The 17,089-nt window shown below is 40.5% G+C and overlaps 2 protein-coding genes across 2 annotated transcripts in view; both read left to right on the top strand.

Moving 5' to 3' along the window:
• The window catches only part of JAKMIP2 (janus kinase and microtubule interacting protein 2), a 107,222-nt gene extending 92,173 nt beyond the window's left edge, over positions 1 to 15,049 (top strand). Inside the window, exons 14-22 of the mRNA XM_050962612.1 lie at positions 437 to 535; positions 1,156 to 1,209; positions 2,377 to 2,442; positions 3,380 to 3,448; positions 4,545 to 4,622; positions 5,873 to 6,076; positions 7,047 to 7,112; positions 9,028 to 9,100; positions 14,473 to 15,049. Coding sequence (XP_050818569.1) covers positions 437 to 535; positions 1,156 to 1,209; positions 2,377 to 2,442; positions 3,380 to 3,448; positions 4,545 to 4,622; positions 5,873 to 6,076; positions 7,047 to 7,112; positions 9,028 to 9,078 — 687 coding nt within the window. The 3' untranslated portion in view covers positions 9,079 to 9,100; positions 14,473 to 15,049. The remainder of the gene's footprint in view (positions 1 to 436; positions 536 to 1,155; positions 1,210 to 2,376; positions 2,443 to 3,379; positions 3,449 to 4,544; positions 4,623 to 5,872; positions 6,077 to 7,046; positions 7,113 to 9,027; positions 9,101 to 14,472) is intronic.
• The window catches only part of DPYSL3 (dihydropyrimidinase like 3), a 196,319-nt gene that overhangs the window by 33,675 nt on the left and 145,555 nt on the right, over positions 1 to 17,089 (top strand). The gene's annotated exons all lie outside the window — the stretch shown is intronic.

The following is a 17,089-nucleotide window of genomic DNA, read 5'->3' as shown; positions in this document are numbered from 1 at the left end:
AGAAACATAGCCTGGGATCACATGTCCAACCAAATTAATCAGCACAGCTTGAATTTTGAATATTTTCAGAACCTACAGACCAAGAATTATTCATCACCATTATTTGGCAAATAATTTTGGATCACAAATAAGTCTAATGAGATAATGAGCTGCTCCCAGACAATTTGAAATCAGACAAAAGAGACAATCCATCAAATAAATTATTTGCTGCCAAATATTTGCCTAGGTCTAGAATCCCATACCACTTAGCACACTGCATTTTTTTCAGCCCTAGCTAAATTATAGTGCAGTTACTTTTGACTTTTTTATGAGGTAAAGAATCGACACACTGCAAAGCATGATAAACCAGACAGGGAATGTGTTATTTAATCACTAGATGTTCTACATAGCTTATTCATTCTAACACATTCTCCTGTGCATTCCAATATGTTTAAAGGAAAGAGAAAGACGGTCCCCACCCTTTAATCTCCAAATCCACCCATTCTCAGATGGTGTAAGCGCTCTCCAGATCTACTGTATGAAGGAAGGTGTCAAGGTATGTTACTATCACTATAGGCAGAGCTTTCGGCTCCATCTTTAACTAAGATTGCCCAGCATTTCCCATTATGAGACCCTGTTTTCTGTTGTTTATTACTTTGCCAAACTTTAACCATGTGGCCTGACTATTAAGTAAGAGCTTGTCTACATAGACACATCCAGGAAAATTAATTAAAGGTGTGACTTTGAAGTGGATTAGTTAAACCACATTAAATCCATCTGTGGATGCTATTATTCAGAATTAAAGTGTCCTTAGTTTGGTTTATCTTAGTTCACTTAATTCTGAATGAGGGTCTTCACACAGGGGTTTAATGTAGTTTAATTAATCCACTTCAAAGTCACACTTTTCATCAATTTGGATTAATTTTCCTGGATGTCCCCATGTAGACAAGCCCTAAGAGTTCAAGATGTCTCGGGGGAATAGGATCCCTACCCATATTGGTAATCACTGGTTCAGAGTAAGCTGAAATCAGCAGGGTCGGAAAATCATTAATATCTCAAGGCTGACTATTTGCTATTACAAAATGTTTTGTTGATCTCAGTCCTGTTCCCAGGGGCCAGATACCACCACCATGATTAAATATGCATCTGACACCTTTATGTTATTCTTTGTTGTAGGATGTCAGCATTCCAGACCTCATAAAGCAGTTAGACATCTTGGGTGACAATGGGGTAAGTCAGAGTCCTGGCCAGCTTTCCTGGTAGGCTGATACCTTGTAAAGTAGCACCAATAAAATTAGAGAAAAGTATGACAGTGTATTTACCATATGATTATTTGTTAAAGAGTCAGGTTATAAGGATCATTCTAATAAAGGGTCTTGTTATTTCCAGAAGTTAAAGATTTGGGGGAGCTGGGGGCATTAGGGGATTGGTAACTGGATATCGAGTCTTTAATCTCTGGGTCACCAAACTGAATATAGCTCCAGTCTAACCGTCATTGGTATTTGATAGTCATTTTGTAGCCTGTGTGAACTGAATTGGTGGTCTGAGCTGACCACACCACATCTCAATTAGCCTTATGGTACCCCTACTGGCAACTTCAGGAGACAGACCAGGAATTAAATGAGCAAGAATATACATTATCCCATGGACCCTGAGCCTGCCAGAACATGGTGGATGGTGTGTCAAAGGGTGTTGTAAAGAAAGGTCACAGTGCTGTTGCCTATTTAGTCCCTGCCATATGACAGACGTCAGTCAGTTCCCAGGACTGTCAAACTAGCCCCTTTTGACAGCGCTAAATTCACTTTAAGAAACTGTACAGGAAATTCAAATGAGAGCAATGTCAGTGCCTACTCAGCTATGGACCTCACTCATGCTGGTGTAAATCAGAAGGAACTCCACTGATTCCAATGAAGTTACACCAGTGTAAATTAACCAGTGAAACTGAGGGGGAGAATCAGCTCATCCCGTTTATAAGGAGTCTAGTTTTATTCTGAATTTCACATCACATACCTTTGGATTGGCACGTCCAGTCAGTGTGCACAGGTTAGCATTATGCAGAAAGGCAGAGGTTGTCATCTTTCCCAAGGTAGGATAGGGTTCTCAAAGGGTCCTTAGGGAGCTAGACAACCAGCTCCTATTGAATTTACATGGGATTTGGACACCTCATGTGGTCAGATTCCTTTGAAGATCCTAGCTATAAATAATCAATAGTCTGTACACTCTTGTTAATGTGCTTCTTTGTTTGTTTCTGTAACGCTCTGTGCAATATATGACAGAGTTCCATGCAAACCATGGAAAGTGAGAACAGAATGTGGATTTTCTTCTAACAATATAAATATGCTTTTAGAAAACTGCTATCCCTTCCTTAGCTTGGTTTTCTTCCTTTTCACTTTACAGAATTTAAGAAATGAAGAGCAAGTGGCTATCATTCAAGCTAGCACTGTGTTATCCTTGGCAGAAAAGGTACAATTTCTGTGGTGCTTGTCTCTCAAGTATATTCATTATTAAAGGCCTATTCTGCAGTAAAAAAGGCTTGCTGGAATACTTTAGCTGGCATAGCTTATACTGCTTCCCCAAAGTCAATAAGCTTTCCCAACAAATGCACTTTATTGCAGGTATAACTGCATCCACACTAGAAAAGGTGCCTCTATAGAACTGGTATAAAAGAATCACACCCTCACTGACATTACCATACCTGAAGAAGTTTGTAGATTAGCTCTATCCGAAGCTATGAATTTAGAGCTGTAACAAATGCAGCTTCCACACCAAATGTAATTAGTAATTAGAGGAAATGTATGGAAAGCCATCGACCATATATGGTAAAACTAGCAATGGACTGGAAGGCTGAGATTCTCTAAGTCACCTAAGGGATATAGACACACAATTGCCATTGAAGTAAATAGGAACTGTGTGTTAAAACCTCCTACTTGGTTCTGAAAAATCTCATCTGAAATATTTCTGTTTAAACTGATTTGGTTTTGCAGCTCAGTAAAAGGAGTGACAAAGGAAAGAGTGGCATAATGCCAGCACAGCCAGCTCTTTGCCACTCAAGGGTTCCCCCTATGCCAATGGAATTTCCAATTAGCTGTTGAAGCCATCTGTAAAGCTATTTTGTGCTATAGTAGCACAGTCTTAGTAAGGGGATCTGGCCTTCTGCTTACTGTAGTCAGGCAAAATAGAGGGGAAGCATTTTGGCGGGGTCCTGTTTATCATTGGGCACTTTAGTTGCAAGTGCTGTTGGTTACATCTCTGTAGGGTGACCAGACAGCAAGTGTGAAAAATCGGGACGGGGGTGCGGGGTAATAGGAGCCTATATAAGAAAAAGACCCAAAAATCGGGACTGTCCCTATACAATTGGGACATCTGGTCACCCTATATCTCTGTGTTTTGCACCCTCTAGTGGATCCAGCAGATTGAAGGGGCTGAAGCAGCTCTACACCAGAAGATGATGGAACTGGAAAGTGACATGGTAGGCAAATGTTTTTGATATCTATCTGTAACAAACCACTGAATATATCCAAATATTTGGTGTCCCAGAGAGTCAGAAAAAATCATCTTTTGGCAAATAAAATGAATTATATCTTCTTGATCACTGGTGAATCCATAACATTGTTGTTATTAATTTGCTTTGCATTTAATAATTGCGAGAGATTGAAGTGGGATTTTTCATGATTAAATGCTATCAATTTTCATCTCTGATCCTGTCTGTTTTCACCTTTACATGGTGCTAATTGGTTATTATTATGGATATAGGGCTGAGAGTTTGCTGGGTGCTTTTCAGACAGGCAAATAGTCATGATTCTTGCCTCACATTGCTCACAGACTAAATACATGGCATGTATCAACTGGCATGGAGAAATTTAAGTAGAAAAAGAAACCCTGAATTGTAACATTGTGTTGTTTAAACCCACTTTAAATCAGGGGTAATCAATTGTTTTTTGTAAAGATCCAAATTTCTTGGTCAAGGTATAGACAAGGTCCAGACTCCAGAGAAAATAATAAAAAATAATGACAATAAATAATAAAATAATAAAATAAAATAAAATAAATAATAATAATAAGTAAATTAAAATATTTTGAGGTCTGTTCAAAAGCATTTGGCAACCCAGATTGGGCCCATGGTCTGCCTCTTGACTACTCCTGCTTTAAATCCTTAATATTTTAAAGGCAAGGCATTCACAGCTGGGTTGTGCTTAGTATAACTTCAGCAAGGTCAGGATTTGGCTTCTCTCTTAGTCTCCTTAACTGGAGGAAGTAATATACCTAAAAGATTAACAAGTTTGCATGGATTGTAAAGTAATCATAGCGGTTCAAATTCTGGAGTTACTCCAGTATAGACCAGAGCACATTTCTACTCTATTACCTTACCAAAGCAAACATAATTGTTTTTCCTTCAGACTTTGCTAAATATTAATCTGATATTAACAACCATGCAAAGTCTCCATTACTGACAGATCTCATAAATTCCTGCTCCCATCGGACATCTGTGGTTGATCAAATAATACTTTCCATGGCATGTCAACTAACAAATTCATTTTTTCTGTCAAAATTATTATTCATTGTAGGAGCAGTTTTGCAAAATAAAAGGTTATTTGGAGGAAGAATTAGACTACAGGAAGCAAGCTCTTGACCAAGCATATATGGTATGTACAAGGAAAATGCTTCAGCACACGCCATAACAGGACACAGATTCATATTGGTTCAGGGGGAGTGAGGGTTTTGCACATCCTTCCTCACTTTTTCATATCTGCCTTTCTCTATGCTGCTAAACCACCATCTTGCAGTCTGCACAGCCTCAACATGGTACTTGGCCTCGTCACATCATGAAAGTAGAAACTCTTCCGAGTTAGCAGTAGATGTTGTTCATTAGTCACCTTGCGCAGTTGGAGTCTTGCAGACAACCAGAACTAGACATGTGCAGGAATATTTAAGTATTTCCTTTAGTGAATGTCATAGCGCAGGAGTGGCCAAACCACGTTTCACAAGCCACATGCAGCTCTTTTACAGTTAAAATGTGGTTCACGTAGCCTCCACATCCCCCTCCCCTCCATTCTCCACCTTCCAGACTGAGGGGGGAGCTCGGGAGCTCTGCCTTGCAGCAGGATAGTGGGGTAGGGGCTTCTGCCCAGTGGAGAGGGGGGTCTCAGGGCTTCAGCGGGAGCAGGGTTGAAGCCCTGAGCCCTGACAGGTGTGCCTAGCTCTCCAACTTCTGAAAATTGTCATATGCAGCTTGGAGGGTCAGTAAGTCTGGCCAGCCCTGTCATAGTGAGAAGATAGTATACCACAAATTGCAACTGATTTTATTGGAAAATACCAACCCAGCAAAATCTGTTGTATACAGGGCTTATACCTGCCGAGTGCAGCTTTGGAGTGTTTCATGTATAAGAGGAAAGGATAAAGTGATGAGCAGAGAATGCAGGGCTACTCAACCCTGCATTAATGAACATGTTCATGTTTTAACAAGACTAAGACTTGAGAGAGAAATGTGTGTCCTGGCATGCTGATCTCTCACCCGTATTCCTTTTTAACAAAGATGGTCAAAACAATTCAAAATGTTAAAGTCAATGAAATTTTCCTCAGTATTTTGATCTGTGATTTTAGAAAAAAATGGTGAAAATGCTCATGAAAATTCCAGTTTTGACCAGCACCGTAGCTGGTTGAAACATTTAACAATTATGAATTTCAATGAAAACATCATTGAAAAAAATGGACATTTTTTGCCAAAACATTGAAACATTTTTGACCAACTCTGCCTTTCAATCTTGGATACCCTTATACCTAGGAAGCTTCTTGTATGTATGTAGACACCTGAATCTACGACCAGAAAAAAAATCCCAGCTATATTTAGTACAATGTTCCATCTCTAACCAACTTTTGGTGTTCCATCAACTAGAGAATCCAGGAGCTTGAAGCTACCTTGTACAATGCTTTGCAGCAAGAAACGGTGATAAAGTTTGGGGAACTGCTAAGTGAAAAGCAACAGGAGGAGCTGAGGACAGCCGTAGAAAAGTTAAGACGGCAGATGCTGAGGAAAAGCAGAGAATATGACTGCCAGATTCTTCAGGAGAGGATGGAGCTGCTACAGCAGGCACATCAGGTTGTTCCAAGATCTTAGAACAAATACATCCATGCTGTTTTGTTGTGTAAGAATGCAGATTATTGTCCAATGCTTCTCCCTAGCTTATGAGAGATCCTGGTTCAGTTGGCCTGGTTTTCGCTGCTGAGTTGTCTAGGGCATATAAATACCTGCACTATGCATGCAAATACAGGTTTCACTATCTTCTTTGTGGAGGCTGTGGGAATATTTTGTCTCTTAAGGTTCAAAACCTAACAACTCTCTCTTCCTATTTCCTGTTTCATGAATCCAGCCTCATAGCACAAATCTCAAACATAAGTTATTGGGCTCAATGCAGGAGTGACTGGATGAAATTCTCTGTCCTCTGTTATGAAGAAGGTCAGACTGATGATCTAATGGCCCCTTCTGGCCTTAAAATCAAAAGCGTTCTTAAAGAGTATCCTACGATACGTAACAGTATCAGTGTCAGCTATGAACAGTGCACAGATAAGACTGATTTGCATAAATGCTGGAACCAGGGGCCACACTCCCTGACTGAAGTGGTTTCCATTATATACAGGGGTTATAGTTGGGTTCTATGGCTCTCAGCCCCCTCCCCCCCCATCAAAATTGTTCCAGCACTTTGATGACTTTCTTTAAAAAGGTGGTGAATGGGATTTTCTTTCTACTCTCTTCCGTTCCTCCCCTCCCAAAGTGGGCAGTTGCAAATTGATCTCTCTGGGACACAATCACTGCATTTAACCCCTTTCATTTTCAGAGATCAGTGTGCGCTGCTGTGGGCATGGCAAATCAAGGGGGGGGGCCGAGGAGGAATAGTGGTGACAAAGGATTTCATGCCAATGCAGAACTGGCTGGATTCCTTAGTTGTTCATTTCCAGGATCTTTAAAATTCGCCCCAAGTGGGTGATTTGTTCAGCTGAGCAAAACAATTAACATTTTCTCTTCTGTGCATTCAGAGTCTGGAGTTGGTTTGTTTGCTTTATATTTCTAGAGGATCCGAGATTTAGAAGATAAAACTGATGTCCAGAAGAGACAGATCAAGGACCTAGAGGAAAAAGTGGGTTGTTTTACATATTTTAAAAGAATCAGATCAGCTTTATTGGGTTTGAGACAATTTTTTTAGACTAAATCAAAAAAAGTATTTGCAGACCTAACTGGACTATGTTAGTGCCTCTCTTTCCCCTTCATTTTCTTTCCATTTTATGTCTTTCATTTTATCCAGATAATCTCAGATCTGTTTTTCCCCTTCCTGCAAACTCTCGATTCCCTGAAGGAAACAATTCTTTTATATTAAATTATAAACATCTTATTTAAAATATGATTATGTGGCAAACGATGTTGAGGCGGATGCTGGGGTCCTTACTCAGTTATTACTCAAGTATCTTTATATGCAGGCAAAACTCCCATTGAAACCAAGGTGAGTTTTGCCAACATTAAGAACTGAATGAAATCGAGTTAAGATTTCCAGATTGTGCCCCTTATTTGTACAAGTTTAGGGCCAGATTCTGATACCATTACCCATGTTGAAATCAGTGGGGACTGGAGTAAGATACAACACAATGTGACTAAGGTTACCAGAATCCTGCCCTCTAACTGAACTGTGGCATCAAAATAAATTGAAGACTTTTTGCTTATTGACTTTGTATATACGTTCCTGAAATGAAACACACTGGGCCTAATCCCAGGTTCACTGCAGTCAATGCAATTGAAACCCATAATGCACTAGGCAGCCAACTACCGCTCTACCCCGATATAATGCAACCCAATGTAACATGAATTCTGATATAACGCAGTAAAGCAGTGCTCTGGGGGAGGCGAGGCTACACACTCCGGCGGATCAAAGCAAGTTCGATATAACGCGGTTTCACCTATAACACAGTAAGATTTTATGGCTCCCAAGGACAGCGTTATATCGAGGTAGAGCTGTAATTCAAAAGTTGCTAAATGGCTAGAAGATGATCCCACCTCCTGTCCCTGATGATGAAATAAAGTGTGTTGTGGATCTGAATGCTCATTTTTGTCTTCACAACTTCCTTTAAACTATGTCTAGAGGAACATGACCAATTTACTTAACAAGCAAAACAAAGCATAATAAATAATAAATCTCAGGGGCATTGAAACTGTGACAGAAGCCAATTCTTCCCCCCAAAAATCTAGTCTAACAGTAATCTGATTAATAATGGAATAAACATATATTGTAACCCCTTGGCTAGGCAAACTCTTCTTTTTCCACTTTGCTGCCAAAGTTTCGGTGACGTTCAATAGAAATCAAGGGTATGAGCACGAGTATATAATACATTCACAGGCAGAAAATGGATCAAAAATGGGAGTGTATTACCTTGTAACCATTGATTTAAAAAACAAAACAAAACTTGTGACATGGTTCAATGGAGAACTGTGATGGAAGACATTGCATGGCCACATTTTCAAAGGGGGCTTCAAACCACAAAAATTCCCATCCCATTAGAAGAGCAAGGATCGTGATGGAAGAGATCCATGGGTCAGTTATTAATAGTTCAGTATGAGGGATATGTCTGATTAAGGTCAATGTTACATCATGTATCCATGATCTTAGCATGTTTACTTACTAGTATGAATAGTGGGCGCCATTTTAGAAACCAGGTGCCAGATGCTTAGTTGGTGTAAATCAGCACCAGTTTGTGACTTCAGTGACGCTACATTGATTTAAAGCAGCAGAAGATCTAACCCAGTGTTGCCATGTGGTGTTGGGTGCATTCATTTTGCTGGTGAGTTTTAAAAAAAAAAAGATACAGTCTAGTTTTTTCACACAAGGAAGAGGGATTGGTATTTGTAGACAACTGGAAAACATGTTTTCTGCATGCATAATTATTTCAGATCTCATATTAAACTGAGTTTATCATTGTCATATGAATTGCAAAGAGAACTAGCTCTGATCCTTAAGACGTTACAGTAAGATTTTTTTTTACATAATCTTCTTTTTTCTTCTGCAGTTTCTGTTTCTATTCTTGTTCTTCTCTCTTGCCTTTATTCTTTGGCCTTGATGTCAATGTGCCTCTTGGAAAGGTAAGGCTGCTTCATATATTTCCATGAAACTAGTGTTTGTCCCATAGATTTGTATGAAATGATGAAGGCCAGATCCTCAGTTGGTATAAGCTGATCTGGGTACACTGACTTCAGTGGCGTTATGTCAGTTTATGCTAGCTGAGGTTTCTGCCTTGAGTTTTTAAACTTAACAGTCTTCAGATTACAGAAGGAAGAATGGCAGTCTTCTGGTTAAGGTACAGGACTATCAAGCAGTTAGCACATTTGGTTGCTTCCATATCTTTGTTGCCTCCAGACTGGATTATTGCAATGCACTGTTCAGAGCACCACCTGAAGAAATTCAAAGTGGGGCTGCACAGGGAACACATTTCACCAGTTCTCCATTTCACACTGGCTTACACAGTTCATTTCAGGTGCAATCCAAGGTGTTGGTTATAACTTATAAGTCCTTTATGGTTTGATTCCTGTGCGTCTGAGAAAAGCCTCTCTCAATCTCTGTGTATCTGAGAGAAGCCTCTTGCTCAGCCCTAGCAGCTGAGATCTACTGATAAGCTCAAGACAATAGTCCTTATGGTCTGTTCCTGCAATTCCTTGCTCATGTGAGGAGTGCTAACACACAAGGAGCCACATTGACTGGGATTCCCTTACCGTTGGCCAGACAGAGCCCAAATTGGGTGATCTTCAGGGCACATCCCAATCCACAGCATTTTTTGATAGGTCTATATCTCTCGCTCTTCCAAACAGTTGACTGTCCCATTTTGGAGTTACCAACATTTTAAATATATTTCCTGGCTCTAGCAAACAGCTTGTAGGGGATTGCATTGTGGTATCCCAGCCACTGACTGGAAGTTCCAGACGCAAGACTTCTGAAAGATGATCCAGCACAGCAGCTGGGACATGTTTTGAGGTTATTCACAGTCAAGCTGGAAGGGTCTGTCGAGTGGGGTCCTTCAGGGATCAGTTCTGGGTCCAGTTCTGTTCAATATCTTCATCAGTGTTTTAGATAATTGCATAGGGAGTACACTGATAAAGTTTGCGGATAATTCCAAGCTGAGAGTAGTTGCAAGTGCTTTGGAGGATACGATTAAAATTCAAAATGATCTGGATAAACTGGAGAAATGATCTGAAGTAAATAGGATGAAATTCAATAAGGACAAATACAAAGTACTCCACTAAAAAGGAACAATCAGTTGCACACATGCAAAATGGAAAATGACTCCCTAGGAAGGAGTACTGTGGAAAGGGATCCGGGGGTCATTGTGAATCACAAGCTAAATATAAGTCAACAGTGTAACACTATTAAAAAAAAAAAAGCATATATTCTGGGATGCATTATCAGGAGTGTTGTAAGCAAGACATGAGAAGTAATTCTTCTGCTATACTCTGCACTGATTAGGACTCAACTGGAGTATTATGTCCAGTTCTGGGCACCACATTTCAGAAAAGATGTGGACAAATTGGAGGAAGTCCATGGATGAGCAACAAAAATTATTAAAAGGCCTAGAGAACATGACCTATGAGGGAAGATTGAAAAAACTGGGTTTGTTTAGTCTGGAGAAGAAAAGATTGAGAGGGAACATGATAACAGTTTTCAAGTACATACAAGGTTGTTATGAGGAGGAGGGAGAAAAATTGTTCTTGTTAACCTCTGAGGATAGGAAAAGAAGGAATGGGCTTAAAATTGCAGCAAGGGCGGTTTAGGTTGGACATTAGGAAAAACTTCCTAACTATCAGGGTAGTTAAGCACTGGAATCAATTGCCTAGGGAGGTTGTGGAGACTCTGTCACTGGAGATTTTTAAGAGCAAGTTAGACCCTGGGGGTACACAGCGGTCTTCTAGGGGATACACCAACTCAGCTAGATATTTGCCTAGTTTTACAACAGGCTACATAAAAAGCACTAGAAAAGTCAGTGCAAACTAAAATTTCATACAATGACTTGTTTATACTGCTCTATATACTACCTTTGCCAGTCTTGCAGTGTGGCGCATCTAGCATGCTGTGCGAATTGCATTTTGCATCAGCATTAGCACTGACCAGGAAATATACTTTGTGCCAGCAAAATTTTCAAAAAAATCAAAAAGTTTTCATTTGCATTGAAATTTTTGTTCAAAAGTTTTCAGGTTTTTTAAGAAAAAAATCCACAAAATTAAAAAAAATCCAAAAATGTTGAAAAAATCAACAATTTTGGCTTAACAAAACCCCCAAAATGTAATCAAAATGACTGACAGAAATTTCAACATTGACTAAAAAAGAAAAAGCCATTTTTTCATTGAAAAAACATTTAGAGCTGGTTGAAAAATTTCATTTCAATTAGCACAGGAAAATTCCAGCTCTCAGTTTAGACAGATTAATGAATATTTCATGAGAATTTAGACATGTTATTAGCGTGCCAGAGAGAAAGGGAGGGGGGATTTTCAGATATAGAAATTGGACGGAAGAGCCACAGAATTAGAGTTTCAGAGTTTCAGAGAAGGGTTTTTCAGGAGCCGTAGGTGTGAGCCAACATCTTTAGAAATACACATTCCCTAAATTAGAAAACTGCCTACAGTTTCTAAATGAGATTCCTGACTCCTTATTGTCTGAGAGCCTGTGGAAATCTTTTAAACATGCCCTTTAACACTGAGTGGCTGCCTGCCAGAATAAACTCTTCAGAGAGTATTTGTATGCCTGGGTTACATGGTGACTTTCAAATTACAGTCTCCTAATTATTTCCACAACATATTGAAAGTCAGTCTGAATTCCTGCTCCCAGACGTGTCACCTCCCCCCTCTGCTTTAGAGTAGGAGATGAAAGCACAGTCACATGGGAAGAAAAAATCAGAAGCAAAGTTGAGTACATTGTAACCACCATATTCAGTAATTGTATTTATGCTGGAGTGACCTATAAGGAGAGCTCGTCCATCCAGGTAATGTCTGGCTAGAGAAAGCTGATGAGGTGCTTCAGGTTGGAGCTTCACATTAACAGTCCAGTAGAGACCATGCAGAAGATTATCATTTCTGTTCCTTTGCACACAGTTTAACCCTTTAACCCGTAAGTGACCCATCTCAGATTTCTAGGACATAATGGAATGTTTGCCAATTGCTGGACTCAGACTTGAATTCTTAGCTGTACTGAACTCACAGAGCCAGGGGAGAGACCAAACCATTTTTATGCTTCCCCCAGTCTAATGGATTGGCTGGAATTATAGTGGGCACCCCATGTAAATCAGAGAAGCTTTAAGGCTAATCTAATTTATATTGGATGAAACAATTACCTAGGAACCATTCCACTGGATCAGGATCCACCCACCTCTATCCCAACACATCTTATCCCACACCCTTTGGCTGATTTTACAACAAGGCTAAATTCAGCTCTTATTTACAGTGGTGTAAATGAACGGTAACTTTATTGAAATAATTAGAGTTACTCTATGTATAACACCAATGTAACTACAGCAGAATTTTGCCCAGTGGAGTTACTCCTGATTTACAAGGCTGTGATATCAGAATCAGGCCTACATTTCCCTCCCTTAGGGAACCATAAAGTCTAGGTAGTCATTCAGGCCCAGATGCTCAAAGGTAGGCGCTAGATTGTCTAATATGATTAGATATCTATGCTCACATCTTCCTTCTGTTGCTCCTCTCTGTGCCTGAGGGTAGCTATGGGAGCTGTGTCCAGGTGGCAAAATCTGGCATTTCTAGGATATCCCATCAGATAGGTAAAGTCCCATCCAAAGAAGAGACTCGTTCATTTGTTGTTTATCCATGCAGAAAATTAGGATCTCATACCCATGCCCAGCCAGCCTGCCTGCCTTCCTATGAGCAGGAAGAGGGATTTAGATCAGCAGGAAGGAGAGCAAAGTGAACTTTACAGCTCAATCTGGGTCAAGAACAGAAAATCTGCCACGGCAATGGAAAAATTATAAAAGTGCAGGGGGATGTCAATGCAGAACATTCAGAAAGGGCTTCTTCCAATTCTGTCTAAATCCCACAGGTGCAATTTGTACCAACTCAGTCTACCTCTCCCACCCTGATGTGCTCATTCCTTACTGCAAGCAGGGAAAATAGCACATGAACATTTTGGGGGAGGTATAGGTAGCCCTGAGAGAGGCGTTGGCAGACAACTCTGCATTATCGGATGGTAGCATCACTGTAGTTGAGACTGACATACTATTTAACAGCTGTTTTCAAAGTGCTCTAACATCCACATGCACACTCAGATTGCCTTGAAATTTGAATTGCCTCATCAGGGCTTAGGGTAGGGTTAGTGGTTCAAATTTGGGGTCATTTGAGTAAGGGGTCCCAAAGTAGTATCCTAAAAAAATCATATGATATCAATATTTTATGGTTCTTATAATTTGGTGGGGGGAGCACATGAAGCAAAAGAATCAATGTCTTTGCCAATTGCCATAGTACTCCTGGATACTAGTTTTCTTAGATGCAGTGATTTTTAGACTTTAAATAGATCCATTTGTAAAACTTCCTTGACGTGTAGCTGCAGACCCATTTTATGTTAAAAAAAGAGTATGTTTTTCCATACCTCTCTTTACAGTTTATCATCTCCTCTTCCCTTAAACAGCTGGGGGCATACAGAGCTGAAATTTCAGATGAGGTTTCATGGCCTCCTAGGGTCAGTACAGCTATCACAGCTGTTGCTTTCAGGAATGATGGGGACAGAGTTACAAAGAAGGAAATAAAGTGCTTGAACGGGAGAAAAACTGTAGAATCTATTTGTGCAAAACTCTCGAGAGTCTGTTGATATGAGATTCCCCTAGTTGAGAGGGTTTAGGAGGGAAAGGTGTGTATGTGCAAGGACATTTGGTTTGCATGGATTTTGCACCCTGTGAATTTCACTCTGTTTCAGAATTTAAATGGACCTGAAACCCCAAAGCAAAACTCAGAAGAAAAATGCCAAGTTTTTCCTGGTTTTAAGCAAAAGTCCATAATCCTTCCCAGTCAGTAATAAGCAGCATGGATGGACTCAGAACTAAACCGCAGCCTTGGTCCTGATTCATCCAAAACACAGTCCAAGTTCACTTCAAAGTTTCATGAACAGAGGACTTGGGGGTTGTCCTTAAACCAGGAGAGTTCCACCTGCTTTCATGTCTCTCTCCTTGTGGAAGTTTTAGACAGCTCTGGTAGAGCAATTTGGCTTAAGCCCTGCTCCATTGAAATCAATTGCAACATTCCCATTGACTTCTAGGGTATAGAAGTTGGGTTCTAAATCCTTGCCTGTGGTAGCAGAGGGATATAGCTTGCTGTGTTGAGGAATACCATATGTTAGATTCTTGACTAAATCCTTTCCAGCAACGGAAAATCTTCAAAACCCGTGGGCGGGAGGGAGGGAGTGATGGACAGATAGATGCAATCTCTCCACTTAGCTAATACAGATGTTTTTCTTTTCTATTTTGTAGAGTGCCAGACTACACAGATAAGTCCTTAGAAAGGCAAATGCTTCCAAACCCAAGAAGAGAACACTGTTTACACCAATTTAAAAATACAACAACAACCTGTAGCCAAGACTACAACCACCATGTATTTTAAAGCCATTATTCAAGATTTGTTACTTGACAGTTCCTGTCTAAAGCTACAATATATGCTGCATTTAATGAAGTTCTATATGTCAAACTAAGAAAAAAAGAGGGGGGAGAAACAAACTGTGAACATATTAAAAAAAATTAAACAGAATCAGCAGATGAAGTACAAATGGGCCTTGGGCATGGAACCAAAGTTACAACAGAACAATCTATCCCTGCTGTGCAGGGGGATATTAAATGTAACAATGACACCCCATGGAAAAAAATCAATATTAAAGGGACAGAGCAGGAGAAACGTTTTTTCAAAACTGTGAGGGGATATTGATAATAAAATATTCAATTTGAATCATCCGGCTTCCTTACTACAGGGACTCTCTTTCTCCTTTTGGTTTTAAACTCAGGAACAATGACAGCTGCAATGTGAACAAAAGGAAAAACATACTCTGTTTTGTTTCATGATGGGCGGAACTGGGTATCGTGTCGTACGTGGTGGGGATGTTAACATATCACCAGCTAGGAGGGCAGACGAAGGGAAGAATGTGGGTGACGGACCTGATGAGGATTTCTGACAATGCTGTAGCCTTATCTTTCTTATTGATCCATCCATAAAGAACAGCACGTACATTGTTAGATACTTTTCATACATTTTAAAGACTGACACACTGAAGAAAGGACCACACTTGATTTCACAATTACTCCTAACGTATCTAGGATCACTTGAATGGGGTTGAAGAAAGAAATAATGTGTCGGGGGTGGGGGGGAGAGGAAGAATGCCTGTGTTATCTAATCCCACAGAACACTGATTTCCAAGCTTGTCTAAAACTGTACGCTAATGAACATGTGAAACAGTTATGAATATTTTGGTTTTGTTTGTCAAAGTGATTTTGTCAGCAGGCTTCCTGACAAATGGTACATGAACCAAAAACAGGTAATAGCTGGGCAAAAGCATCTTTACTAGGCACAGGACAAATGTATCACTTGTCATTTGTCACAATTAAGGACCGGTAGAAGCAGTTTGCCTTTCGATGCAACACTTATCTCCCTGTTACAATGCACAGGACTGACCTTACCCCTAGGGAATGTCTACACTGCAACTCTTAACAGCAGTGTGCAAAGTGCATACACTGCATGCCCCCCAGCACAGAGTCAATAGCAGTGTAAGTGAGGCATTGCTTAGGAAGTAAAGATATGCCAGAACTTTAGGGTACATACCCTACGCAGCTCTCTACACACCCAGGCAGTGTTTCTCCATTTATACTGCTATTTTTAGCAATGTAGTGTCCTGCTGCCTTCCTGCTGCAGGCAGGAAAGGTTCTGGCAGGGGAGAGGCAGTGGGGACAGGCTCCTGCACCTCCCTGTGGTGGGGAGAAGCTCCGGCAGCAGAGAGCTGTTGGAGCCTTTCCCCACCCCAGAGAAAAACTCTGGCAGCGGGGGAAGGCTCATGCAGGAGGAGGCATCAGGGAAAGGCTAGCTAACTGTAGTGTGGATGCAGCCTGCTTTTCACTGAGGCATGTGACTACATGGACCCCACACACTGCCCCAGTGAGTGTGCCATGTAAACATATCTGCTTACCTGAATAAGGCTCTTACTTACCCATGTAGTCCTATTCATATGGCGAAACCTTGAGAAGTGCTGAACACCTGCAACTCACATGGAGAGTTAAATTCACCCCAACGTGACATGGGATGGAGTAGAAAGTCAGCATTAGCTAATGGCGGGGGCACTGGAGTGGGAATCGGAAATTTAGAGTTCCATTCCCCACTCTCCCACTGACCTGCAATGTGACTTGGACAACTAATGTTATGCCTCTGTTTCCATTCCCCTTTGTTTATCTTGTCTATTTCAACTGGAAGAAATATCTCTTATGTTTTTGTACATTGCCAACATAGTTGGGCCTTGATCTTTGCTGGAGATTCCACATATTACTGTAATAAAAAAAGTAAGGGCCAGCACACAGTCTGTGCATTACTTAAGCCCTCAAAATGGGTCTTAAATAATACCTACTTCTTATACAGTGCTTTTCATCAGTAGATCTCTAAGTACTTTTCAAAGAAGGGGAGTATCATTATCATCCCCATTTTATAAATGGGGAAACTGAGGCACAGATAGGGTGACTTGCCCCAGGTCATCCAATGGGCCAGTAGCAGAGTTGGGAAGTCCAGAGTTCCAGTCCAGTGTTCTATCCACTTGAATTTCATAGAGAGTTTCAGGTACTTGGCATCTCCCAAGGTCTGCCCCACTGAGGCTGCTCAAATGTGTAAGCACTATTCATTTGAGTAATTGCGGTATTGTATTCCATTCCATTCATTTGTTTCCTGCATGCCAGTTTGGAAGCTATTTGTGAATGGCTTTTTCTCCTTAAAATAATTTAAATTACAAAACAACCTCATCTTTTTAAGATTCTGTTCTAGCAAAGAAGTCCACTGAATTCTGCATCAGGAATATGTTTGTTACAGGCCAGTAGATGGACATGCTGGAAAAATGCAATTTCA

The sequence above is a fragment of the Gopherus flavomarginatus genome, chromosome 7 (assembly GCF_025201925.1).
Source record: "Gopherus flavomarginatus isolate rGopFla2 chromosome 7, rGopFla2.mat.asm, whole genome shotgun sequence".
NCBI lineage: Eukaryota > Metazoa > Chordata > Testudines > Testudinidae > Gopherus > Gopherus flavomarginatus.
This window is presented reverse-complemented; position numbering and strand designations above follow the sequence as displayed.